This window comes from Panicum virgatum, chromosome 7K, assembly GCF_016808335.1.
Source record: "Panicum virgatum strain AP13 chromosome 7K, P.virgatum_v5, whole genome shotgun sequence".
Taxonomy (NCBI): domain Eukaryota; kingdom Viridiplantae; phylum Streptophyta; class Magnoliopsida; order Poales; family Poaceae; genus Panicum; species Panicum virgatum.
The window spans coordinates 35,819,233-35,846,874 of record NC_053142.1 but is presented as its reverse complement, the minus strand read 5'-3'; the positions used below and the strand labels follow the sequence as shown (position 1 = coordinate 35,846,874).

Below are 27,642 nucleotides of genomic sequence, written 5' to 3'. Positions count from 1 at the left end.
GTGCATGAGGCCTTGTCGCGACCCCGCCATGATTCCTCGACCGGCACCGAGGCTGTCCAGCGCCAGAGTCACCTCTCTTCCGTCCAACAGCGTCGCCTTCCACGAAACAGAGGAGTTGACCATCGGGCAAATCCGTGACCACCATCGCAAACTCCGGTCGATTCCTCTGGCATAGGGCTCCACTGCGACCTCACCGAGCTACCCCACCAGTCGTCCAGGCTCGTCGACCCTAGAGCAGCTCGCCACCAGAGTTGCCACGGGCACCACCACCAGCGCACGGGGCCAGGTCACCACGGCGGGCCCCTATTCACGGCCGCCCTCCATGCGGTGGCCCCCTAGACGCGGCCTGGAGGCGCCCTCGACGTGCGCAGCGGCCTCGACATGGCAGCGCCGGCCTTTGCCGCCCTCAATGTACCTCCGCGCGGATGGGGGTTGTAACAACCCAGGTTTTTAAATAGCCAATTTAGGGTAATTAGAACCAAATCATGCATCATGTGCTTGAATTGCTTGAAAAAGGATCTTTTTGTAATTATGAAAGGTTATATGTGTAATTATGATTTTATGCAAGGTCCTTTATATAGTTAATTGTGTTTATAGCTTTTATGGAGGGTGTTTGTGCAAAATTTCAGTGCATTTATTGCATGGCAACCAATTTTGCTTGTAAGTCTATGTTTGTAGTGAATTTACGTTGAAAAAGACAAATTTCCTAGATTTCAAAATCCCTTCAATGATTTTAATTTTAGCTCTTGAATCTTTGGTCAAATAAATTTTTGCACAACATCAAAGTTGTAGATCTTGAAAAGTTGAACAACTTTCATGTTGGACACTTTTTCATTTGAGCTTTAGTTCAAAAGTTATTGCTTGTTTACAGAAAGGTCCCTGGAACTTTTGGAAATTGCAAAATCGCCCTTATGACCATCTCCCCCTCTCTGCTCTGCTTCTCGCCGCCGGCCACCGACAGCGCCGCCCGCCGACGCCTTCCCGGCTTTCCCGGCCATCAATTCGCCGTGCGCTGGCTCCCACGCGTCGCCGGCGAGCTCCTCCCCCTCCTGTTACCTCGCGCTGGAGCCCCCACCCCTCGCCACGCGCCCCCGCCGAGCCCAGAACCTCCCCGGCGGCCGCCACCGCGACGCCGCCGTGGAGAGCCCAAACCCGAGGCCCAGCTCTCGATCTTTCGCGCGCCTGAGCACTACAAGAAGCCCCGCGCTCTATTCCCCTCCTCTTTTAGCCAGTTCCCTAACCCCACACCCCAGAACGCCGCCGCCGCTCACCCCGAATGCCGGCGAGCTTCACCCCGCCGCGGAGCCGCCACCCCAGACCCGCTCTACCCCTACAGCCCCCACCTTTAGCACCGCCTCGACCTCGCGCAGCTCCCAGGCCACTTCCCCTCGCCTGAACCTCACCGGAGCACCCTCGCCGTCGCTTGCCTCCGCCGCCGACCCGCCCTGCTCCGCCGAGCCGCCGCTTCCGAGCCCCTCCGCGCAACCCTAGGCCACCCAGAGGTGCGCCTTGCACCCGTGAAGCTCACGCACCCCTCCCCTCTCGCCGCCGGTGAGCCCCTCGCCGGGAAACGGCCGGTCAACCGCCGCCTCCCCTCTCTGACCCGGCCCAGGTACCTCGGGTTGAAAGGAAAGAAAACCCAGGGGGTTATTTGCATAGGTCTAGACTCAGATGAATAGTGCCAGTAGGGGCTGCTTTGTAATATTTTCAGTGAACTTTGAAATTCTAGATCAATTCGTAGAAAATTCGTAAAATAGCAAATCTTGATGTTTTGGAATCCTCTTGAAGAGCTCTATGCAGTAGAACCAGAATATGTTAGGCCTTAGTTGCAAGTTTTTGCTGTAGATGTTGTTTTGTGTTACTAGGTGTATAACTACTTGTTCTTTAATCTTTTTCTTATCTGATGCTTGAAAGCTTGTATTGCTTTGAAATTTTGGTGGTAGTTTACTCTTGTTACACTAGCTTTGCTATAAAAATTTCATGGTCAGTTCTCTTGTGTAGCTATTTATTTGTTTTAAACTTTGTTTAGTACACTTTATTTATGGTAAATAGTTTCTGTTTGTAATAAATCATGATTTTATTTTGGCATGTTCTTTTTGAGTAGTTTAGCTTGTCCAGGAAGTTTAGGCTTCAGTTCATGACTAGAACAGGAGTTAAAATTGAATCTTGTTAAACTGATGTCTGTTTTGTTTATTTTTCTCAGAATTAATCCTGTGTATATAAAATCATGAAAAATTCACAGTAGATAAATCATCCCTGTGTAGATCTCCTGTTAATTTTTGAGCTTCTACTTTGCTATATTTTAGTCTGTATAATTCAAGCTTGTGCTAGGTGTTGCCTGCATAAATGTTTTATTGTGATTAAATGGTTTCATGTCTTGGCATGATTTTTGCAGGGTAGCTTAGTATGTTAATTTTCTGTTTAGTGTAATTTTGGTTTAATTTATTTCTATTTGTACTTTGAGTTGTTGATTTATTTACAAACCATGACTTAATTGTATAGGAAATCACCACCACTCATTTTATGAAGTTAGTTAACTTCTTTTGTGCTGTTGATCATGATGCCTTGTGTAGTTAAATTTGTTATTTAACTACTCTATAAACGATTGCCCATGTTTGTTTTTAATGTTGTTCTTGCATTACATATAGATACGACTACTTTGTCAGACGGGACGTACGAGTTGATTCCGGAGTCTGACGGAGGTGATCTCGAAACTCAAGTGAACACTGCGGAACTAACTGAAGCCCCGAACCAAAGTTCGAAAGAGCCTAGCGCTGAAATAGTTAGCAATTACCGAGAAGGCAAGCCCCGGACATAACCTATATTTCAAATTATTATCATTTACTGTTATTACTTACTTGTGCATTTACAGTTCTTAGGAGTTGAATTGAAACCCTAGATGCATGATCCTAGGAACCCATGTACTGAACACTAGACCTAAGTTCGACTATCTGCTAAGCTTATAGGAACGGTAAAAGTCGAGTGATTGCCTGTCACTCGCGAGCTATATAGGAATTGCTTGTTTACTTTCTGTTATCAATATAAGGACGACGGACGGGGTTGTGTCGATATCATGTCCTATGTGAGACCCCGTCTGTGTTGATGAACTTGCTAAGGTCGCGGTGTGTGGTAGTGCTGGTTAAGTTTTTGAAAGTACTAGTCACATGCCGTAAATATGGTACGCGGCAAGCCTAGTAGCCGATTGGACCGGGGAGTGGATATACCTCCCACTCTCTCAGTAGGGATAGGTTTTATTTTATGTTGCGCAACACTACGACTTCTAGGGACAAGGTTCGGCCTTGGAGCCCTGTAGTCGGGGAGAGTGGCACTATCCACAAGCCGGAAAGAAAGGTTAACGGTTGTTTGGGAATGACCCGACGGTATTCCAGACGTGTGTGCTAGGTTACCCTTGCAAGGTTGAATTTCGATTCAGAATCGTCCGCCTCTCACGATGAAATGAGACTGCTTGATCTCTTTGCCACACAGAGTAATAAGAGCAACAATATTCTTATTAATCTTGATGCTTGCTTAGAAGTTCCACCATGTTTGGTTAGTAGATGCTTACATAGAATGGTTAATCAACTAGAACCTTGAAGCTAAAACTTGAAAGTAAGGACCTACTCTTTATTGCTTTTCAGCAAAGGAAAACCAGAGCCTTACAAAGCCTTGCATAGTCTAGCTAAGGTGGGCTACTTATACCCGTTGTCGGTTAAGTCTTGCTGAGTATTAGAATACTCAGCCTTGCTATTGAAACCCCTTTTTCAGGTATGACTTTTGAGGATCAGATCGCTAGCGTGACCTATCCTTGCTCATTGCCTCCTGGCTGGTCCGTAGAATGGGATACGTCTTCGGCCGGCAATGACTATGACGAGTGATACCAGGCTTGGGCTAGCTTGGTATACTTTTGCGACGTGTTGTAGTCATCGTGTTTCATCTTCCGCTGTTTAAACTCTGAACTTATAATCATAGTTTGTATAACTGCTTTTTAAAGTTTGTACTTGTAATAATGTTTTAGAACTGGTTTGTAATCATTTTATGCCTGTGTTGTAAACTTGTGGTTGTAATATCTCTGGACTCGCCTTCGTGCGGGGTATGCTTGTTCGATCCGAGAATCGGTGGTTGTATCGGGACGTTACCCGACAGACCAAAAAAAATTGTTCCGTTTGAAGTGCGTTTAAGCTAATGTTGCCTTTATGGTGATGGTTTACGCACTTGAGCCGGGATAATTTAGGCGGTTCTGCCACAGCTGGCATCAGAGCTACAAGCATATACCGGAGGTGTTGGAACCTTAAAAATCGCTTTCCATATAAAATTGGAACCATAAAGAATTTCGAAAAACTACGTTGGATTCGTTAAGAGTTGTGTTTAGAACGTAAAGTCCTAGGGAATGTATGGGAGTTACTAGGTGGTTATTTTTGTATGGTTTATGTTATCTGACTTCCAGCACTTTATATTTTGTCAAACCATACTCACAAGCAACTCTTAATTCTTGTAACGACGCACCTACGTGAGGTAAGATGGTAAGGATCCTCAGTCAGCTGAGGGAGTCTGACCTTCCCGTCGGTGATGCGAGCCGAACGCTGCCCTCAAGCAGTGGCTTACTTGAGGTGCTTCCAATATACCGACTATTAGTTGACTATATTGGGAGTAAAGTGTGCTCAGTCAGCTGAGGGAGTCTGACCTTCCCGTCGGCGATGCGAACCGAACGCTGCGCTCAAGCAGTGACTTACTTGAGCTGCTGCCAATATACCGATCTCGGTCGACTATATTGGGAGTAAAGGGACTCGTGAATACGCCACTAAGTAGCGTATGTTAACGTTGGCCATACGGCGGAAATTGTATGGCTGCCGCTTCTATAGTGAGCGGTAATGTTTGGGAACGCTTTCATGAGTGCTGGCATGAAAGGTTCATTGGATATATATATGTTTTGTCAATTTTCTGCAGGTACGCTAACCACGATTCGATAAGATAAGAACGGTTAGAATGTATCGACTAGCTATATAGGGAGAGCCGTATTTATGTATGCCACCGTGCTAACCACGTAAGCCCAACGATAGTTGGCAATTGTTTATCTTGTGAGGAACGAACAGGACGTGCATGCATATCTAGTTGATGTTTGATTTGTTCCTAGTACTTGAAGTTGCTACATGAGTTTGTTAAGGAATTTCTAGTATGAATCCTTATAAGATAAGTGTTAGTATGCTTAAAACATGAGTGAGTGAAACTCTGATTTTAGTAGCATGCTTGTTAAAATGCTTAGGTTTCCTTGGATGAAAAATATGGTTCCGAGTCATGCCTTCCTCCTAAGCCCCATCTTGTTGTTATAAGTATCTTTTCATTTCTTAGAATCTCAAATGATGAACCAGTACCGATTGTGGTTTATTATTCTCTGAGTTTGGAACCATATCATCTTTGAATTTAGAATCATATTTGCTTTTCCGCAGTCTTTTTAAAGCTTTATTTGAGAAGGTCTTTTGCAAGTTAGTGGCTTTGGATTGTGTATAAACCTTACCATTGATCTTAGCTTGTTCATCAATCCATCCCTTGATCAATGTCTTGAATCTATTCCTATCAAAATCATTATTTCTTTTCCTTCATGGCTCCCTGGTTAAGCCATGATGTTGTTAACAAAACCCCATCAATAGTCATTCTATTCCTCTTGGTGTTATGCCGGATCTTGCTGGCTATGTTGATATCTAAATCCTATATTTTCATTCTTGCTCACTCAATCTTTTCTTGGATAAAATTAAAAAGGTTTATGGTAATAATAAACTTTTGAAATACAGTCCTTGATGCAATAATCATGCGTCACATCATTTCATGACATTAGTCAATGCATAGTGTTGCCTCATGATCGGGAATCTGTAGACTGACTAAGGGTTATGCGTTTGAGTACCACTTCGTGGGTTGTCTTCGGTTCCTATCTTATCGTTGCTGGCGCTATTGGGTTGCCACTCTTGATTTCTTTTGTGGTGGAGTTTAGTCATATAACCTTGATGCCGCGACGAAACCTAGACTCTCGTGTGTGCTGCAGCCACATGATTGAGTTACTAGGAGCGCGCTGGTGTCAAGGTATGTGTGACGTAACTCACTGCAATCCCCTTCTATGCAACCTTACTAGTGTCCTAACCCCTGATCCTTCCTCAAGTGTATAGGGCTTACGAGTTTTAATCGGGGGAATATGGGTACGATATGCGCATTGCGCTGTGTGCATCATCAACTCACCCTTGTTGGCATCATGCTTATGCATTTTCATACATGCATCCATCTAGAGCATCATCAGAGTATATGCAAATTTAGGTCCGCATCGTGGCAATTACATTGTGTCATAAGCACCGTTTCAATTGTGTATAAAATATTTCGTTATTGCATTGCACCAGCATTGCAATCATACATCTCGAGGATGCATCATTCTCATGGTCATCGAGCATATGCATCTCGCATCATATTGTTTAATCTAATCAACAGTTTGAGCAAAAATGTCCTTGAGCAAAAATTCACCTTGATATCTTTTCTATCCAGATTCACCACCAAATTGAGACATTGATCCTACCAGAACTTAGGTCCTCTCTTCTTTACAAGAATCCTACTATATGTCAGTACTAGAATAGTCCACCAGTCTTTTCCAACCAACTTTGATGGTGATTGTGATCTCATGTTTTATCCACCGACTCTTGCTGCAAAGAATGAAATCCTAGAGCCTTTAGTGTGGAAAAAACAATTGATTAGTTCACACAATCGTACAGTAATTCTTCTCGCTCATAAATTCATACCTTGTTTCTTGAACTTTCTCTAAGTTCTCAATCCTTATCTACAAAAGATCATATCGTCAACATCAACCTTATTTATCGTGACTTTGTCCTGTTGGCTTTGATGGTTAGTCTACTCCTTTTCCCTTAAGAGTTTCGTTCGGAATCTCGGGACGAGATTCTTTTTAAGGGGGGTAGGCTGTAACAACCCAGGTTTTTAAATAGCCAATTTAGGGTAATTAGAACCAAATCATGCATCATGTGCTTGAATTGCTTGAAAAAGGATCTTTTTGTAATTATGAAAGGTTATATGTGTAATTATGATTTTATGCAAGGTCCTTTATATAGTTAATTGTGTTTATAGCTTTTATGGAGGGTGTTTGTGCAAAATTTCAGTGCATTTATTGCATGGCAACCAATTTTGCTTGTAAGTCTATGTTTGTAGTGAATTTACGTTGAAAAAGACAAATTTCCTAGATTTCAAAATCCCTTCAATGATTTTAATTTTAGCTCTTGAATCTTTGGTCAAATAAATTTTTGCACAACATCAAAGTTGTAGATCTTGAAAAGTTGAACAACTTTCATGTTGGACACTTTTTCATTTGAGCTTTAGTTCAAAAGTTATTGCTTGTTTACAGAAAGGTCCCTGGAACTTTTGGAAATTGCAAAATCGCCCTTATGACCATCTCCCCCTCTCTGCTCTGCTTCTCGCCGCCGGCCACCGACAGCGCCGCCCGCCGACGCCTTCCCGGCTTTCCCGGCCATCAATTCGCCGTGCGCTGGCTCCCACGCGTCGCCGGCGAGCTCCTCCCCCTCCTGTTGCCTCGCGCTGGAGCCCCCACCCCTCGCCACGCGCCCCCGCCGAGCCCAGAACCTCCCCGGCGGCCGCCACCGCGACGCCGCCGTGGAGAGCCCAAACCCGAGGCCCAGCTCTCGATCTTTCGCGCGCCTGAGCACTACAAGAAGCCCTGCGCTCTATTCCCCTCCTCTTTTAGCCAGTTCCCTAACCCCACACCCCAGAACGCCGCCGCCGCTCACCCCGAACGCCGGCGAGCTTCACCCCGCCGCGGAGCCGCCACCCCAGACCCGCTCTACCCCTACAGCCCCCACATTTAGCACCGCCTCGACCTCGCGCAGCTCCCAGGCCACTTCCCCTCGCCTGAACCTCACCGGAGCACCCTCGCCGTCGCTTGCCTCCGCCGCCGACCCGCCCTGCTCCGCCGAGCCGCCGCTTCCGAGCCCCTCCGCGCAACCCTAGGCCACCCAGAGGTGCGCCTTGCACCCGTGAAGCTCACGCACCCCTCCCCTCTCGCCGCCGGTGAGCCCCTCGCCGGGAAACGGCCGGTCAACCGCCGCCTCCCCTCTCTGACCCGGCCCAGGGACCTCGGGTTGAAAGGAAAGAAAACCCAGGGGGTTATTTGCATAGGTCTAGACTCAGATGAATAGTGCCAGTAGGGGCTGCTTTGTAATATTTTCAGTGAACTTTGAAATTCTAGATCAATTCGTAGAAAATTCGTAAAATAGCAAATCTTGATGTTTTGGAATCCTCTTGAAGAGCTCTATGCAGTAGAACCAGAATATGTTAGGCCTTAGTTGCAAGTTTTTGCTGTAGATGTTGTTTTGTGTTACTAGGTGTATAACTACTTGTTCTTTAATCTTTTTCTTATCTGATGCTTGAAAGCTTGTATTGCTTTGAAATTTTGGTGGTAGTTTACTCTTGTTACACTAGCTTTGATATAAAAATTTCATGGTCAGTTCTCTTGTGTAGCTATTTATTTGTTTTAAACTTTGTTTAGTACACTTTATTTATGGTAAATAGTTTCTGTTTGTAATAAATCATGATTTTATTTTGGCATGTTCTTTTTGAGTAGCTTAGCTTGTCCAGGAAGTTTAGGCTTCAGTTCATGACTAGAACAGGAGTTAAAATTGAATCTTGTTAAACTGATGTCTGTTTTGTTTATTTTTCTCAGAATTAATCCTGTGTATATAAAATCATGAAAAATTCACAGTAGATAAATCATCCCTGTGTAGATCTCCTGTTAATTTTTGAGCTTCTACTTTGCTATATTTTAGTCTGTATAATTCAAGCTTGTGCTAGGTGTTGCCTGCATAAATGTTTTATTGTGATTAAATGGTTTCATGTCTTGGCATGATTTTTGCAGGGTAGCTTAGTATGTTAATTTTATGTTTAGTGTAATTTTGGTTTAATTTATTTCTATTTGTACTTTGAGTTGTTGATTTATTTACAAACCATGACTTAATTGTATAGGAAATCACCACCACTCATTTTATGAAGTTAGTTAACTTCTTTTGTGCTGTTGATCATGATGCCTTGTGTAGTTAAATTTGTTATTTAACTACTCTATAAACGATTGCCCATGTTTGTTTTTAATGTTGTTCTTGCATTACATATAGATACGACTACTTTGTCAGACGGGACGTACGAGTTGATTCCGGAGTCTGACGGAGGTGATCTCGAAACTCAAGTGAACACTGTGGAACTAACTGAAGCCCCGAACCAAAGTTCGGAAGAGCCTAGCGCTGAAATAGTTAGCAATTACCGAGAAGGCAAGCCCCGGACATAACCTATATTTCAAATTATTATCATTTACTGTTATTACTTACTTGTGCATTTACAGTTCTTAGGAGTTGAATTGAAACCCTAGATGCATGATCCTAGGAACCCATGTACTGAACACTAGACCTAAGTTCGACTATCTGCTAAGCTTATAGGAACGGTAAAAGTCGAGTGATTGCCTGTCACTCGCGAGCTATATAGGAATTGCTTGTTTACTTTCTGTTATCAATATAAGGACGACGGACGGGGTTGTGTCGATATCATGTCCTATGTGAGACCCCGTCTGTGTTGATGAACTTGCTAAGGTCGCGGTGTGTGGTAGTGCTGGTTAAGTTTTTGAAAGTACTAGTCACATGCCGTAAATATGGTACGCGGCAAGCCTAGTAGCCGATTGGACCGGGGAGTGGATATACCTCCCACTCTCTCAGTAGGGATAGGTTTTATTTTATGTTGCGCAACACTACGACTTCTAGGGACAAGGTTCGGCCTTGGAGCCCTGTAGTCGGGGAGAGTGGCACTATCCACAAGCCGGAAAGAAAGGTTAACGGTTGTTTGGGAATGACCCGACGGTATTCCAGACGTGTGTGCTAGGTTACCCTTGCAAGGTTGAATTTCGATTCAGAATCGTCCGCCTCTCACGATGAAATGAGACTGCTTGATCTCTTTGCCACACAGAGTAATAAGAGCAACAATATTCTTATTAATCTTGATGCTTGCTTAGAAGTTCCACCATGTTTGGTTAGTAGATGCTTACATAGAATGGTTAATCAACTAGAATCTTGAAGCTAAAACTTGAAAGTAAGGACCTACTCTTTATTGCTTTTCAGCAAAGGAAAACCAGAGCCTTACAAAGCCTTGCATAGTCTAGCTAAGGTGGGCTACTTATACCCGTTGTCGGTTAAGTCTTGCTGAGTATTAGAATACTCAGCCTTGCTATTGAAACCCCTTTTTCAGGTATGACTTTTGAGGATCAGATCGCTAGCGTGACCTATCCTTGCTCATTGCCTCCTGGCTGGTCCGTAGAATGGGATACGTCTTCGGCCGGCAATGACTATGACGAGTGATACCAGGCTTGGGCTAGCTTGGTATACTTTTGCGACGTGTTGTAGTCATCGTGTTTCATCTTCCGCTGTTTAAACTCTGAACTTATAATCATAGTTTGTATAACTGCTTTTTAAAGTTTGTACTTGTAATAATGTTTTAGAACTGGTTTGTAATCATTTTATGCATGTGTTGTAAACTTGTGGTTGTAATATCTCTGGACTCGCCTTCGTGCGGGGTATGCTTGTTCGATCCGAGAATCGGTGGTTGTATCGGGACGTTACCCGACAGACCAAAAAAAATTGTTCCGTTTGAAGTGCGTTTAAGCTAATGTTGCCTTTATGGTGATGGTTTACGCACTTGAGCCGGGATAATTTAGGCGGTTCTGCCACAGGGGTGGTGGGCGAGCGAGGGAGCGATGGAGGGGCGGAAGGAGGGCGCGTGACGGCGGCACTCGCCGGCGCTGGGCTGGCCGAGCAGCGGCTCCGCTCCCGGCCACACCCTGGACGGCCTCGTCGCGACTGCCTGGCCGCTGCGCGGCCCCGCCCCAAGGGGACGAGCAGAGGGAGGGGACGAGAGGACCTGCGAGAGCCTTATTCGGCCTGAGGACAACATGGACAATTCACTAGACGAGTCCCACCTGTCATGGCTTCTCAACTATTATCTTCTAACAGAATGTGGATGGAAGGGTACACGGGTAAAAGAAAGTTGGCGCGAGGGCATACAGGTGCGACTGAACTTTTTAGGGGTATGGAGGTAACCATCAACTTTTATAAGGGTATACGGGTAAAAGACTCTCTCTTTAATAGCTGGCTGGAGCTGGTAAATAAGGTAGGGTGATCACTTTGCATTTCGAATACTCTCGAGATAAAGTTAAGTGTGAATGGAATGCGAATGGAAAATTTTCCACCAAATCAGTCTACGAACACATTTCTTATGGGAGATCTAGAGGTCGTTTCAAACACATTTGGAAACGTAAATTGCCCTACAAAATTAAGATTTTTACTTGGCTTGTGGAAAACAAGGTTGCTCAGACTAAAGACAACATGGTGAGGAAGAAATGGCCGGGGGACCCAAGTTGTTCATTTTGCTCGCAAATGGAAACAGTGGATCACTTGTTCTTTCAATGCCCGGTGGCCAAAGTCACTTGGGGTATTGTGGCACACTGTCTTGGTGCAACTGATATACCTCAACCTATCTTGTAATATAGAGCATGGATCAGAAAATGGCTCCCTGGTGGGTAGGCAGTTTATCATTTTGGTTTTGCTGCTATTTGTTGTGCTATTTGGAAGTGCCGAAACAGGGCCTACTTTGACAAAAAAAAAACTAATCAAATGCCCTTTCGAAATCATGTTTCATGCTTGTTCCTTCATGACATACTGGGCAGGTCTATACAACTCTGACATGCAAGGGACTCTGATGGTTGGTGTCAAAGCTCTGCTGGTGTGTGCTCACCGGGTGTTGGCGCAACACCCTAGCAACGCCCCGAGCATGATGACGGTTGATGTCGATGAAGAGACAACTGATGATGAAGGGGATGTCTGAAGCTTCCGGCCGTAGGATCTAGTTCTTTTTTGCTTTTGGAGGTTGCCCAGTTTAGTGGCTAGTACTGTCATAATACTATCTTTCCCTGGGATTTTTTTTGAAATGTTAAATAGTCGAAAAATCTGAATTTCAAAAAATTTTGTGGTAGTGCTGTAATAAATTCATCTAACTAGGAATTCTACCATCCAAAAATTACTAGTAATTAAAAATTTGTGTTCAAATAAGGAAATAAAATGTTAGTGTGATAATATTATTTGGAGTGATTTGAATTTATTTGGCTCTACTTTGTTGTCGGTGTTCCGAATCACTAGCTAGTAAACTTGTACGCGTGTCACGGGCTCGGATGGTAATGCAAGAATGAGACCCAAGGTAAACTTGTTGTCGGGTTGAATGTCCCTACGTCCAATTCGAGCTCTCGTGCTCTTGCACTCAAATCTGTAGTAGGGGTTACAGACGGGCGAGAGAGGGAACGGGGCTCTCAAGTCTCTGGATTGCGTGCAAGGGTGTGTGTGTGTGTGTGTGCTGAGTGGGTAGAGTCGATGTGGAGTTCGTTCGGTCCTCCTCCACGGGGTACGCCTCCTCCCTTTTATAGTCCAAGGGAGAGAGGCTTGCATCGAGAGAGAAGGGAGAGAGAGGCGAGGGGGTGGGATCGGACGCCTCCAGACCCCTGTCTACCAACTATGGAGTATGGTGGGTCCCGCTAGCCTTGCTTGATGGCGACAGAAGGATGTATGTCCCCATCCCCAGCACTGTGCTAGTCGTGGCGGGATGGAGCGCGGGATTCGTGCTGCTGTTGACGTTGTTAACTGTGGGGCATGGTGGTCCGTCACGTCTCGACGTAGCACTCATCACTATGTTCTCTGTTAATGACGTACGACGGAGTTGTTGGTCCACGTCTCATTCCGAGGGACATATTGACCCATCGCCCACTTTGGTCCGTACGGGGGTGTGGAACGGTCATTTCCCTATTTCCTGGGGCCATGTGCGTGGACCCCCTTGACTGGGGGCATCCCATCTTTCCTGGAGTCTTGTTGTGGTCGCGGGGCCCATAATGTGCGTCGGGCGAAGCAGATGACCTCTCGCGGGGGTCGGGCGAGGTGGAGCCTTCCCACGGGAGTTGGGCGAGGCGGGGTCCTTGGTCGAGTCTTGGGCCACTTTTGGCTTGCTGTAAGGATCACCGGGGTGTCCGACCCTAGATGGGGATGGGGTGAATAGGGTCGCTAATCGCTTTTTAACCTAGGGCTCAATCTACTTGCATGAGATAAACCTAACACGTCCTATGCATGCTAGTAAGTCTAAGGTTTATCTTTGCTACTCTCTACTTACCCCAAAATACTTGCAACCTATAGCCAATCCTAAACAAACTAACTAGGAAAGTAAAGGCACGCAAGTAAGAGTAAATGCGGAAACGTAATACGGTAAGTAAAGAGGTAAGTGCAAGAGGGATGCAAACTCCCGAGTAGACACGGTCATATAACGTGGTTCGGCACAAACGCCTACGTCCACGGGACACCGAGGCTCTTCCGATCACCGTCTTGCACTACGCCACCAAGGCGATGCCAGCAAGCAAAGGCAAGTGCCCACAAGACACCGAGTCTCGTGCACCGCCACCGTCTCTCTCGGTCACCCGGCCGAAATCCACTACGGAGCTTCTCCACCAAGGAGGGGGTCTCCTCTTCCCCCGCACAAAGTGTCGTTGCCACTCCACACCAAGATGGAGGGTCACACGACGGATCACAAGGATTGCTTGCCGCAGCAAGACTTCTCTCAAGGGAGCTCTCGCAAGAACTAATCCCTATTACAAGCACTAAGCACTCTCACAAGTGTGCTTAAGCCTATATGATGTACAATGAAGCTCTATGGTGGTTGGAGATGTTCTTCAAGTGTAGTATGCTTCCTTAGTCTCCAGCACTCACAAATGAGCCGTGGGGTGGCATATATATAGCCCACACACCCCAAACTAGCCGTTGGAAAAAGGCTGACAAAAATTGCTATCACCGGTTAAACCGATGCTCCTGTTTTTGTCATCACCGGTTTAACCGGTGAGTGCATTTTCCAACTAGCCGTTATACTTCAACGGCTACTCCAATCGACCGACGTATTCAACCGATGCAGCGTCGGTTTAACCGGTGAGTGTAGTTGCTGAAAAACTAACTCTCTGGACAACTGCACTGATGTTTACCAATGACTAGCGTCGGTTTAACTGGTGTATAGATTTTGCCTCAGCCGCTGAGTTCATTGCACCGACGTATTCAAATTCCCTGGCGTCGGCTCAACCAGTGTTACCAAAACTTCCAGACGGGCTCCAAGTCAATGCACCGATGTATATAATTTTCTTAGCGGAACCCCCGTAGGGGCGGCCCTTCGGGCCTAGCTACGCCTATCTTCTCTTTGTCATCACTTGAACCTAAAAGCCTGAGAATTGTCATCTTAACAATCATATTAGTCCAAGTGTTGTGTGTGTCATTAATCACCAAAACATTATATTGAAATATGGCATGAGAGGCCATTTTCACTACACTTGCCGAGCCATCCTGGGCCGTCGTCCATGGGCTAACGCTCGCCGCCATCGTGGTCTTGTCAGGGGCCAAGACCTGAGGGTTAGGACTGATTGGGCAGTTTAGGGGTACCCGTCACTTTTACCCTCATCACTTGTTTCACAGAATTCGATTTGAATTTATTTTCTTGTTTGAAAAATGTGTGGAATTTACATTGAAGTGTGCCCTTCAATTTAAATTCAAATGCTAACCTAGCCCTAAAATGCTAACCTAGCCCTAACCCGGCTCAAACCTGTGGCCTATTAGATGACCCGTATCTGAACCCTAACCCTAACTGCTGCACGGGCTCAGCCCTACCCAGACCGCAGCCCAAACTGGCAATTCGATCCAGCCCAAGATCAAAGCTAGTCCTGACCCAACCCAGCAGCAGAACTGGCCCAAGGCCAACTCGGCCTGCAACCCACCAAACCGCCAGCCCACTTCACACGGCCCAGTAAGCGAGCCATGGCCCAACTCGCCGCTCTAGCCCAACCCAGTACCCGCTCACCACTCCCTTGTGCCACTAACAGGTGGGCCCGCCTTGACAGGCGCCCCTATTGCCTTTTCCCCTTTCACGCATCGTAGCCCCGCTCCTCGCCTTCGTTGCCGCCTGCCCCGCTTTTCTCTGTGCCGCCTGCTCCCGCGCCTCACCTCCCCTGCTTCGTGACAAGCCGCGAAGACTGCCGCACCCCCTTTTTCCACCTGCCCTTGGCTGCCCTCGCACGCGCCAAGCGAACCCTAGATCCACGCGTTCATGGCACGGATGTCGAGAATTGCCGCCATTCCTATGCTCCGGCCTGCGCAAAACTCTAGCACCGCGTGTATAAAAACCCCAAGCTGCCGCAACCTCTAACTCTAGGCCCTGGGGCTCTTTTCAGCTTGCCGCCGCCACAAACCGAGAGCAAAGGTCCGAGGAGGAAGAGGAACAACAGAGGAGAAGGAGCCGAGAGCCAGGAGGGAGAAGAAGAGGGGAAGAGAAAGAAGGAGCCAGAGAGGAGCGGCCCGTGGGGCGCCACCACCGTTGGAACCCATGAAAGAGGATCTAGGCCCCTAGTGGATTTTGGTGGATTGATTGACACCACGATTAAAGGACTAACCATCTTGTTGAGTATTTGAGCAAGAATTAATCATCATATCAATTATCTATGTGAAGAAATGGATTGATGGTTAACAACAAAAGGCTCATACAACAAGACGTGTCTTATGCTATAATCAAATGAGAAAATATTGGCAAGCAAAGGTATTGTGAATGAGACAAAATTATATGCTTTTGCGTAGTCTCAAATTTGGAGAAGTTTGTTATTAGAAATGTATATGATGTATGTTGATCTAGCAAGCATGGAAAATAAAAAGGAGTATGGTTTAATCCATATATGAGGTCTCAAATTAGAAGGCTTGCTGATGATCAAATAAATTGAAGAAATAGTTTTCATTCTATTAGCACAAGACAATGTGAGTTCAAGAGGGCTCTTGTGAATAAATGGATGAGATTGAAAGGCGAGTTTCAAGAGGCTACATAAGCGACGGCTTGGCGTGAGCAAGAAAATCAATAATGATCAAATCCAAAGAATTCTAAGAGACAAGGAGAATTTCATATTGAAAGGTGTCATTCATTCTAAGAGACTTATAAATCAAGATTGGATTTCATTGTTGATTTAAATATGATACAAGCATATATGAAGCTCTGTTGATGCTCACTAATGACTATTTATGAGCGTCAATATTGCCATAATAAATGGATAAGCTTGCATTTCTTACACTCATGCTACTAATAAATCACCGAATTCCACATGTCCCTCTAGATTTCTATGAGTGCGGGTTTTAGCTGAAAATGGAGGGCAATCATACCCTTTTTGGCCAAGGAGCAAACACCGACCAATCAGATATCCCCACACGAGCTTCACATGGATCGAAAGGCCCACCAGAGAAGAAATTCAATAGAATAAGGGCCCAAACCACGACCATTAACAAGTGGACACTAGAAGAAGCCCAACCGAAGAAGGAGAAGGTCGGTGGGCCCACTGGGAGGTCGGCCGACCTACCTAGTCAACCGGCCAGCCCATGAGCCCCATCGCCTTCAGGCTTCGATGTGGCACCTTCTAATTGGCTCACAATGGCAGTTCAAGAGGTTCCATGCCCATTTCCCGGCCAAGCAAAGGGTGGCTCCCCTCTATAAATATGAGGGGAGGGGCTCCATTTCAAGGTGTGATAGAGAATTGGTGAAGAGCTACTCCCTCTCCACTTGTAGTGGTCTTAGGACTAGAGGTGTTCAGATTAGAGTCGTAGTTCGAGGTCTTGGAATCTTCATGGAGAGTCTGGTATATCTTTTACCTTCTCTTTATGTAACTCTCTGAGTTTGTGCTAGATGCTTATTTATTCTATTCAGTACTTGAGTTCATATGCTCTTGTTGTGTATGTGATCCTTCTTGTGAGTTATGATTGTCTTGAGTGATTCATATGCATAGATTAGTTCGTGTATCATGGCTTTATTTCATCTTCCTTAATTGGGCGCTCTAGAACTAAGACCCCGGATAGACAAGGGTGTCCTTGCGCAAGGCTAGAGTGGTGCTTGTTAGCGCAGGCGTGGTGCCTGGGTTGATAACCACGTTTGAATGCAACTCTATCTCACGGTTTGTAGAGGTAGCCGGCAGGTGGTGACAGCCCTATTTGAGCCCTAGTAATCCTCCACGTTTGGATAGAGGGGTAGGAGGTACATAAAGTTGTCGGATGTTCAGGTTCCTTCTGTTCATCTGGATGCGGTCTCCCTAGTGCATTGATCAGGCTTTTCTTGTGTGTATGAATGACTCAGTTCAGTTTGCTCATAAGAGTATGATAGACTATGGCTCTAGTTACCCTTGATCTTGCTCTTTCCTCTCCGATGTCCTAAACAGTTACCTAGTTAGGTTTGTGTGTTTGCTACCCCCTTTTGTCATGAACATTATTCCCCTGTTCGAATCATTGACATTAATCCATAGTGGTTCCTCCTGACTTAATTAAATTCTATACACCGCCGCCTTCCCTGCGGAAATATAAATGACACCCCAGGTTACTCTCGGGTAAAATGCTACGGCGGTACTCCGTGCCCTTGCGGATTTATTCGTGGCTCATGAATTACCTGTCACTCCATTGATGTCTGCGGACACAATCGCTAATTTCTAGTGGTGACGTTGGTAGGTGTCAACAAGCTCTATGTGATGCAAGGATGAAGAGTTGGAATTTGGGAAAACATTTCGAGGGACTAAGCTTGAAGGAGGGCAATTGGGTTGCGCCGAAGAACCAATGCCAGGGCGAAGAAATGTTCTTTGGATTCAACTTGAGGAATCTTGATCATGTATGGTGTTCATATTTAGCAAAGTACCAAATCTTTCTAGAATCATAGTGTGAAGATGGTGATTTAAACTAGAAGTGTATTTCATTTAAAGATAAAGGTTCCAAGTCACTAGCTCAAGGAAGATGTGCTCAAAGTAAAGAAGCAAAGTTGGATGCAATCCTTAGATTGAGTTTGATCAACGCATGGCATGAGATACAAATGAGAAGCTTAAGGAGTTAAAATGTAACCTATGAAAGTTGAGAGAGACACAAAAAGCCTCACATGCACAATTTGAGCTATCTGCCAGGGCCAACCCGGAAGTTCCGGATTTGGTAATCCGGAAGTTTCGGATTTGGTACACATGGCACTAACCGCTAGTTGGTTTGAAAATCCGGAAGTTCCAGGTTACTGAATCCGGAAGTTCCGGGTTCTAACTATCACCTAACGGCTAGTTTCTTTGGGACCGGCTATTTATACCCTTTAGCCCCCTCCTTGGTGGGATGCTGTTCCAGACATTGTTCTATTGGTTGCTGGTCGTCCCAAGAAGCTTGATAGCCATAGTTGAGCTCTCCCCAACCTCTCTTTGTGAGATTATGTGATTCTTGTAGTATCCTTGAGTTGGGTTTGAGAGAGAGATTGCTAGAGAGCACAAAAGAGCACAACAAAACCTTGAGCACTTGAGCTTAGCCAAAATCTTGTGTTTCGCATTTGTTACTCTTGGAGCGTGGCTCCTAGATGGCTAGGTGTTGCCCACGAGCACCCAACAGTTGTGGCGTGTTTCGGGAAGTTTGTACCACCTCTACATCGAGAAAGAACCCTTAGTAACTCGGGTTACTAAGGAGAGACTAGATAGCTCAAGAAGAAGGTGTTCTTCTTGGGTGCCTCAACGGAGACTAGAATTCACACGTGGTGAACGTGATGAATTTGAACTTCAGTGAAACAAATTCTTGTGTCTCCGTTGTTCTACTTTTCATTGCACTCTTTGTGAGTTTTGTGATTTTGGTTGATCTACTTGTCTAGTAGTATATTTGCATGCATGAACTTTGTAGACCTGCCCAAGGAGCTTCATTGAGTGTACTCTACATTTGGGGTTTGAACTTATATCCATTTACTCGCACTGTATTTATCTTATTCACTTTGCTCTCTGTGTACTCGGAAGTTCTGGTTTGTCAAACCCAGAAGTTCTGAGTTCACCTGCTGTCTTACCCAAATCCGGATTTGCAAATCCAAAAGTTTCAGATTTGGTAGACAGTGAATTTAATATGCTGCATTTGAGTGAAAATTTGTAGATGCGCCTATTCACCCCCTCTAGGCGACATCATAGTCCTTTGAACCTGACGCCACCAGCACGCAAGGAGAGGAAGAGGGAAGCCACCAGGAGGACCATGCGGCGCCGAAGCACGTTGCCGCCGCCGACCTTCGCCAAGCCAGGAGCCAGCGCGCACCTGCTGGAACCTCAACGCTCGAACGCCTCATGTGACGTCGCAGCTCGACACGGCACATCATCGACTCGTCGCTGCGTCACCTCGCCGCCGCACCAAGCCACGTTCTCCATCGACGTCGAGCCGCCCGGTAGACCTTGCTCCGCCGCTGTTCCTAGCCCTTGTTGTCTGTGAGTGCGATGCCACCGATAATCCCTCTAGAGCCCAACCATAGGGTTCCCGGTCCCTTGTTTTCTCAGGAGCCTCGCCGATGCCTCGTTCCGCCCTGCGACCCGCCGTTGATCTCTTGCTGTCCGCCACGGCCATGCCTATCACATTCTCGCACACGAAGGCAAAAGACCAGGCTTTTTCTGGCCCTTTGCACGGACACTTCTCACTGCAATTGTGCGTGGGCACGAACTCAGCCACGGCGCCGCGTTCGCGACATGGTGAGCCATTTTGGGCATTTCGTCGAGCGCTCACGATGCACACACGACCACGCGCACTGACCCACCGCGCGCGATCACCGCGTGCCAGTGCCGCGACGTCACACGTGCACCATAGCCCGCGCACACGTGTTCCACGACATGGCAAGTGGAAAGGTTCCACCTTCAACCTCGCCAGGGTCATTCTCCGCCATGCTGGCCTTGCCCAATTCCTGACCTCCTAGACCGCCGCGGCACCGCGCCTCGGCCATGCCAAACGCGTGTGCACCCATCGCCGCCCAGAGGCAGTGCCTAGCCACGCCCCGTTGCGCCGCGCCGCGCCCCGTTGCGCCGCGCCGCGGCTATGCCGAGCGCACGCGCGCACCGCTCCACCACGCCGCCCTTGCCTTGACCCTGTTCGCCTCTCACGCTGGACACCGTGCGAACCTCGCCGTGTCTTGGCTTCGCTTCGCTCTGGCCATGCCAACCTTGTTGCCTTGCCATGCCAAACTTCATATCTCAGCGGCCTCTACACCTACATGGCTATATGGGTCATGAAGTAAAAAAAGCCTATAAGAAACTCCACTGAGTCTAGTCAATCTCTAACTCTGTCGAGTCAAATACTGGCATCCTACGGTCTGAAATTTCAAAACGGAACGAAGCAAGGGGCTGGAGCTTGGACCAGGCGTCCAGGCCATTAACCTCCGCTCGTGCTCGTGCCGTGCCAAGTGCCAACCTAGCAGCACGGTAGTTTGAAAACCGGATCATACACCCATCAGCGTCCGAGCTTCCGAAGTCCCCGACCGGCAGCGCCGCTAATCACCACCTGCTGCTCTACACTGTCCACGCGACCACGCATTCTCATCCACTGCACCAGCACTCGTTTAAAAATGAAAGTCACACGCTGCCACTGCCAGGCAGCTCTGCCACCGTGCCGGATCTCCCCGAGCCGACCGTTTCCCTGGTTCGAAATCCCTCCCCAACCCCGGCATACGGAACGAAGAGGATACTCCAAAATGGCTTTGCGCGTTTGAATCCCGTCGGGCTCCGGAAATAAATTACTCCACCACCCTTCTGCGGCCCGCACGCGGCGTGCACGTGAGTGCCCCGGCCCAGGGAGAGGCAGCCAGCGAGCCCACCACCGGCCACCGCGTTGTTCGGGGGCCCGCACCCGCAGGCCGCAGCGGCCGCGCCCTATCTTTCAGCGCTGCGGCTCGTTCAACCCCAGTTAAACTCGCTGTTAGTTACTGTACATGTACTGCTGGCTGGAGTTAGCCGCTTAGCCCCCCGCGAGTTTCGAATTGTCTCCAGGAGGCCCTTGAGTGTCCGTTAAAGGAAGCCCCCCCCCACTGGCCTGAGCCTCGGGGTCGGAGCTTTTCAAACGCCCCCTGGCTCTGCGGACCGGTCGTCGCTGCCGTTGCGCCGTGGGAGTGCTCTCTGGTGCGGAGCCGAGCTGCGATCCGGGAGGCGGAGGCGGGGGCGAGGTCGGCGGTGCGAGGAGGCGATCGACTACGTCCACCGCTGCCGTGATGAGGGCGACGGCACCGGCTGCCGGAGCGCACGACGCGGGGATGGCGCTGCGCAAGGCCGAGGAAGCCGGTGAGTAGCCCTGCCCCCGCCCGCGCCTGAGAGTGGTGGTGAGAGGCGATCCGTTCGCGTTTGCTTTGTGCTTACTGCTCTGCTTTGCGCGTGCGCCCGCGGTGCCGGCGGTGCTGCGTGTGTTTCGGTGGCGGCGGGCGGAGCTTCGGCCTTCGGCGGCGGCGCTCGCCCGTCGGTGCTCAGTAGTGGAGGGGAGGAGCAGCAGCTCGTCGCGGCATTTCCGCGGCTGCGGCTAGCAAGCGGATTAGTACCGCACGGGATGATTATTACTGTGCTCTGCTCATCGTACGCCTCTGCAATTAAACACACTGCCTCCCCGAAAGGCAAGCTTGAGGCCACGCATGTGCAAGCATGCAGTACGGGGAAGTTTGATCACTGATGCATTAATCTAGGTGACTAGATCGCGTTTGGTTTAAGCTAGTGGCAGTGCTATGCTGCGTTCATTGAACACGCCACATTAATTTCGATCTCGTCGATGCGATCGGGAGTGGTTGCGGTTTAGTATTTCTAATTTCTGTGACCGTTATTCATAGTTCAAAAATAAATCTGCGTTAGTGACTAGTGAGATCCAAATCTGGAACAAGCTTTGTCTCTGGGCTACTCCTAATCTGTAACAAACGCGACCTCCTCTGATCTATTGTTGCTGGTGCTGCCGCCCCTGCAGCTGCGCGGAGGTGCGAGGCGGCGCGATGGCTGCGGCAGATGGAGCCCGCGGCGGCGGAGTCCCTGCCGGAGAGGCCGTCCGAGGAGGAGTTCTGCGCGGCACTGCGCAACGGTCTCGTTCTCTGCAAAGTGCTCAACCGCGTCAATCCCGGCGCCGTCCCGAAGGTGCGTGTCAGATGCACTTCAAATTTGGGGACAAAATGTGACTAATTTTTTTTCTCCTGCTGAATGGAAATTGGAATACCACTGCAGCATGTCAATGCTTCGTTCTTTCTTCTGTGGGTAGGTTGTGGAGAATCCCGTCGTCACGGTTCAGACATTCGATGGGCCTGCGCAGTCTGCAATCCAGTACTTCGAGAACATGAGGAACTTCCTTGTAGCAGTTAGCGCGATGAACCTGTTGATGTTTGAAACTTCTGATATAGAGAAGGTACATACTTGAGTTGCATTGGTCCCATTAGTTGAGTAGCATTAGTTGAGAAGGTACATAAAGTTCTTGGATTATTGCGAGTAGTTTTGATCAGATTGAACTGTTGCTCATTTGGAAGAAAATAGGTGACTGTTTCTCAGTGAAACTGTAGCTGTGCTATTTCTAGTACCGGGATCCCATCTATAGGTTGTATATATCACACCAGAAAACCCCCATCGTGCAGTATGCTAGAATGCTAGCCTATTTGATCAAACCTATGACTTCCGTACTATGATAAAATTGTCCCATCTGAATTTCACCTACAACGCTGGCAGGGAGGTTCATCAATGAAAGTTGTCGACTGCATACTCTGCCTCAAGGGATACCACGAGTGGAAACTCTCTGGTGGCATTGGTATATGGCGGTATGGTGGCATCGTGAAAATTGCATCCTCAAGCAAAAGGCCTGCTTCACATTTAACCAGAGGTGGAGGCTCAGACCAACAAATGCTGGAGTTCGTGCATCTTCTCTCTGAGGTCTCCCTTGAGGAATCAAGAGTTGAAGAAGCTCAGCGTTCTCTTTTTCAGCACTTTGTTCTACGAGTTGTGAGGGCATTCCTTCTGGAATGGGGTGAAGCTGAAGACTTGCCTCTAGATGATATGGTAGGTGAGTTCTGCTTATTTGTAATTATTTGCTGTCCCTCTTAATACTTGTCTGATTGATGCTGAACCACAATTACATTTGGACTGATTGTTCATATGGCGGTGAATATTGCAGGTCATTGAAACAGTACTCGAGCAGGCTTGTAAAGAATTTACTATTCTGCTTGCTTCCCATAGAAATCAGGTACTATACTGTCTGTAAAAATAAAAATTGGATTTCTGTTCATCGCATTTCTATGTAACCTCTATTCTACAACCCTGGCATCTACATATTTTTTTTCTTGGAAAAAAAAGGAATTGGCAAAATTTTAAAATAACCCTGTTAGTGACAGCCTTAAAAACTAAAATATTCACAATAATAATTATTACTTACTTTTAAGGCCTGATCTCTAGCAGGTCCGGTCACTTCTAAGGAAGATGATGAAGGATGACAATGGAACCCTTTCTAAATTGGATTTGGTTGAAGCTATTTCAAAATGTCTGAAGGAGAATAGTGAGTGCTTGTTTTCTTCATCGCAAATTTCTCGTGGCAGCCGTGAACACTTGGATGATGGAGGAGTACTTGAAAGCCAACAAGATGAACTGGAGGTAAAGACCATGCCAAAGTTGATTGTGCCAGTGAGCTTGTTACTTGGTAATATATCCAATGGAGAATCAGAACTGTTAAAGATCTAGGCTTGCATGTTTCATGCTAAGCTTAATTTGTAGCAATTCCCAGGTGTACTTGTCAGAACCTGTTTCTACTTCCACTTAGATGTCTTTTGTGTTCTAGAAAAATGGACACATTTTCTAGCAATAAAAATAAAAAATAAAGCTTGGCAGCTAAAGTAATTATATAATACTTTCTGCACTACGTGTGTTGTTGTATTTTACTGATTATGGTTAATCTATTAATATTTGAAAATTCAGAAGTTGAAGATGTCCTTCAATGAGATGAAGCTTCAAGTTGATTCTACTCGTGCTGACTGGGAGAAAGACTTGAGGAGGCTAGGTAGGTAGTAGATTTGGAAATTATATCATATCAAACATTTTAACATTTAGTTGCTTCATCGCTGAGCAATGTCTTAAAAAATGTAGAAAGCTACTTTGAGGCTCAGAACCATAATGCCTACCACAAGTTGCTTGAGGAAAACCGTAAGCTGTATAATCAAGTACAAGATCTTAAAGGTAACCTGCGAATTTCAATTTATTAATATCATTTTACTAGTATAAAAGATATTTGATTACTGATTAATCCAAAACAAATGTGTCAGGTAGCATTAGAGTTTACTGCAGAGTGAAACCATTCCCAAAGACACAATCTGATCAAAGGTCTACTGTTGATCATATTGGGGAAAATGGAGAAATCATGATTGCGAATCCTCGAAAGCAAGGGAAGGACGGACGGAAGATATTCACATTCAACAAAATATTTGGACCAAATGCTTCACAATGTAGATAATAAATCTTTACCAGTTTTCATTTCTCCTTTACTTTAGAAACTGTGATTTTTGTGCCTACTTTAATGTTTATGACCTAACTTCAATTTTTCTTTGTAACAGCTGAAGTTTTTGCTGATACACAACCATTGATTAGATCCGTCATGGATGGCTACAATGTCTGCATATTTGCATATGGTCAAACAGGATCTGGAAAAACTTACACAATGGTAATTCTTCACAAAGAATTTCTTAGAGCTTCACAAGTAATTTTTGCTTCAAACCGTGATATTTATGTGGAAAGTTCAAATCAGGGGCACAATGCATAACAAAAGAGTAGTTACCATTGGATAGATACCTAAAAACAGTATCTTACTAGAAGATTTTTTTATTTGCATACCATCAAGTTGCTTTCCTTATGATAATATATTTTTGTATGTGCAACTCAGAGCGGTCCAGATGTAACAGCAGAGGAAACCTGGGGTGTGAACTACCGGTCATTGAATGATCTCTTTGAAATTTCTCAAACCAGAGCAGATTCTATCACATATGATGTTAAAGTTCAGATGATTGAAATATACAATGAACAAGTGAGGGATTTATTAATGGCAGATGGTGCAAACAGAAGATATCCTTTTATGATGAACAAGTTATATTTATTTTTGAATACAGAAGTTGAAATTTCCCCTCCATTAACTTTTTTTTGCTTTACTGTCAAAGGTTTGTTTTTCATGCATGCCTCTTCTGTATTTCTTTAACCACGAAACACATTAGAGATACGCAATAATTCTCATGTAAATGGACTCAACATTCCAGATGCAAATATTGTACCAGTTAAGTGTGCACAAGATGTTTTGGATCTGATGAAAGTTGGACAGAGAAACCGAGCGGTTGGATCAACTGCTCTTAACGAACGAAGTAGTCGCTCACACAGGTATTCTTGAACTGCTGCACTGTACTTTGTCTCGGGATAGGATCATATAATCAGTATTCTCTTCAAATTTACACCTCCAGAGATTTATCTGGATGATACTAGTGTCACTGTGCTATTGGTGATTGTATTGCTCCTTTTTTAGTGTGTTGACAGTTCATGTACAAGGAAAGGAGGTAATGTCGGGCTCAACTCTAAGAGGGTGCCTTCATCTGGTGGATCTTGCGGGAAGTGAGAGGGTAGACAAATCTGAAGCAACTGGAGAAAGACTAACTGAAGCCAAGCACATAAATAAATCGCTATCTGCACTTGGTGATGTTATAGCTGCACTTGCCCAAAAGAGTTCCCATGTCCCATACAGAAATAGCAAGTTAACACAAGTGCTGCAGGATGCCTTAGGTACTAGAAGCCCTTATACTCTTGAAGTTATTATTGTCAAAATACATCTCTAATCGTTTGTTTTCCTGCAATACAGGTGGCCAGGCAAAAACATTGATGTTTGTGCATGTGAACCCTGAAACAGACTCTTTTATTGAAACAATGAGCACTCTCAAATTCGCTGAGCGTGTGGCCACAATAGAACTTGGTGCGGCCCGTGCTAATAAGGAAGCAGGCCAGGTCAAAGACCTAAAGGAAGAGGTATGCTGCTGTTTTATTAGTTACGATGTAGCCATATGAATATCGAAACTTTGATTTCACAACTCATGGCATGAGAATTGTCTGCCAGGTTGCCAAGCTGAAATTGGCATTAGATGAAAAGGAACGTGAAGCAGCACAGTTTAAAGATCTTGCCAATCGTGTGACCTCTGAGATGAGAAATGCAAGGACAAAGTCACCTTTAACTACCAGCATGTCCTTGAAACCAGAAGCTGGTCAAGAATCTAGTGTAGACACTTGTACAAGTGAGGTACTTTGTTTTTCTGAAAATTCTTATGTTGTTTTTTTACAGCAGTATTCTTCCAGGTTCTTTCAAGGTCCAGCACACTGCTCTCACATGTTTTTCTCATGTAAGCATCTTGAATTCTTGATTCCTAAAGATATGACTTGATTCATTTACAGATAAGAAGCTCATCATCTGGCAAGCAGAGAAGGTTCCGCTCCCCATTGTCAGCGAGAGAGCTAGATGACAAGTCACCTGTTATCAACAGGGAGTTGTACCTGAGCGCGTGGAAGTATAAGACTCCATCTCCTCCAGTTAGAAGTTCACTCTCTGCTGAGAGAGGCAACTTTGCCAAAACTGTGGAGAACACCGGTAGCATCGATTGCACACCCGTATCAAATGTCGAATTGCCTCCAAAAGTACTGTCTAGCAGTTCGAGGAACACACCTTCATCCGTCCTGACAGCTCAGAGCCTACGGAAATTCCGGGACTCGGAAGAGAACAGGTGCAAAATCCCATCTGTTCGGCAAAGTATGACAAAGAACAGGTCCGACAGCACGCCAAAGGCTCACAAAGAAGAGCAGTCGGCAAACAGACACTCGGGTACCAAAGTGAGGTCAGAGGCCAAGAACACGAGGGACTCGTCTGAGATCGAAAACGAGTTCGCAGGTGATGGGCCTACCTTCCACTTCAACCGAAAGACGAAGAAGCTCCCTTCGCAGGCGACAAGACAGTCCCAGAACATTGTTCTTCGGTACCGCTCAAGCTCATCAGCTATTTGTTTTTCTGTTCCCACTCCACATGTGAGTTTACTTACGAAGGTTTGGTTTTCTCACAATGCCCAGGGCCTCTGTCCGGGAGATGGAGCCTCTGACCGAAGGGAGGCAACGCCGGAACTGGAGCAAGCCGCCGCACGCCGAGAGGAACGGCATCCCCTTGCCGGACATCCGGCGCAGCGCCTCCCTGCCGCGAGGGAAGAACCCTCTTGTGTGAATCTAGCTAGTTCGGTCCATCAGGCATTCTTTCATTGATTGCTACATTGTGATCGGATCCGTGTGTAGGCTTTCTACGCTTTGGGCAGAACTAGAAGACCCCACCTGCCGTCTGTTGAGTTGTTTTTAGGATTCTCCCGTGCTGGTTTCAGGCGAAGTCTTACGCTCTTTTGCGCAATGTAAAAAAAATGTAGCGTTTGATGTTGTTTCTCAGCATCTCTTTTCGATGGGTGATTGAAAATTTGAATACGCTGTGCGACATTTTTGGAATGACGTGGTATATGTTTTTGGACTGAAAAGGAATGTTTTTTTCATTTTAAAAACAGCTGTGTTTAGTTCTAAAATTTCTCTCTCCAAACTACACTATTCACTTATCACATCAAATCTCTTGCCTCATGCATGGAGCATTAAATGTAGGTAAATAAAAAAACTAATTGTATAGTTTTGATGTACACGACGAGACGATTTTTTTAGCCTAGTTA

At 46.2% G+C, this 27,642-nt stretch overlaps 1 protein-coding gene across 1 annotated transcript; it reads left to right on the top strand.

The window, feature by feature from the left end:
- The first annotated feature begins 20,975 nt into the window (after positions 1-20,975).
- LOC120641196 (kinesin-like protein KIN-14F) lies at positions 20,976-27,433 on the top strand. Its single transcript, XM_039917206.1, has 17 exons — positions 20,976-21,205; positions 21,870-22,033; positions 22,155-22,298; positions 22,613-22,939; positions 23,055-23,123; positions 23,336-23,527; positions 23,849-23,930; positions 24,017-24,106; positions 24,193-24,372; positions 24,481-24,587; positions 24,807-24,985; positions 25,127-25,291; positions 25,434-25,687; positions 25,764-25,927; positions 26,016-26,195; positions 26,348-26,922; positions 27,014-27,433. The coding sequence occupies exons 1-17, from the start codon at positions 21,136-21,138 to the stop codon at positions 27,159-27,161; spliced, it is 3,090 nt and encodes a 1,029-aa protein (XP_039773140.1). The 5' UTR covers positions 20,976-21,135; the 3' UTR covers positions 27,162-27,433.
- The last annotated feature ends 209 nt before the right edge of the window (positions 27,434-27,642 follow it).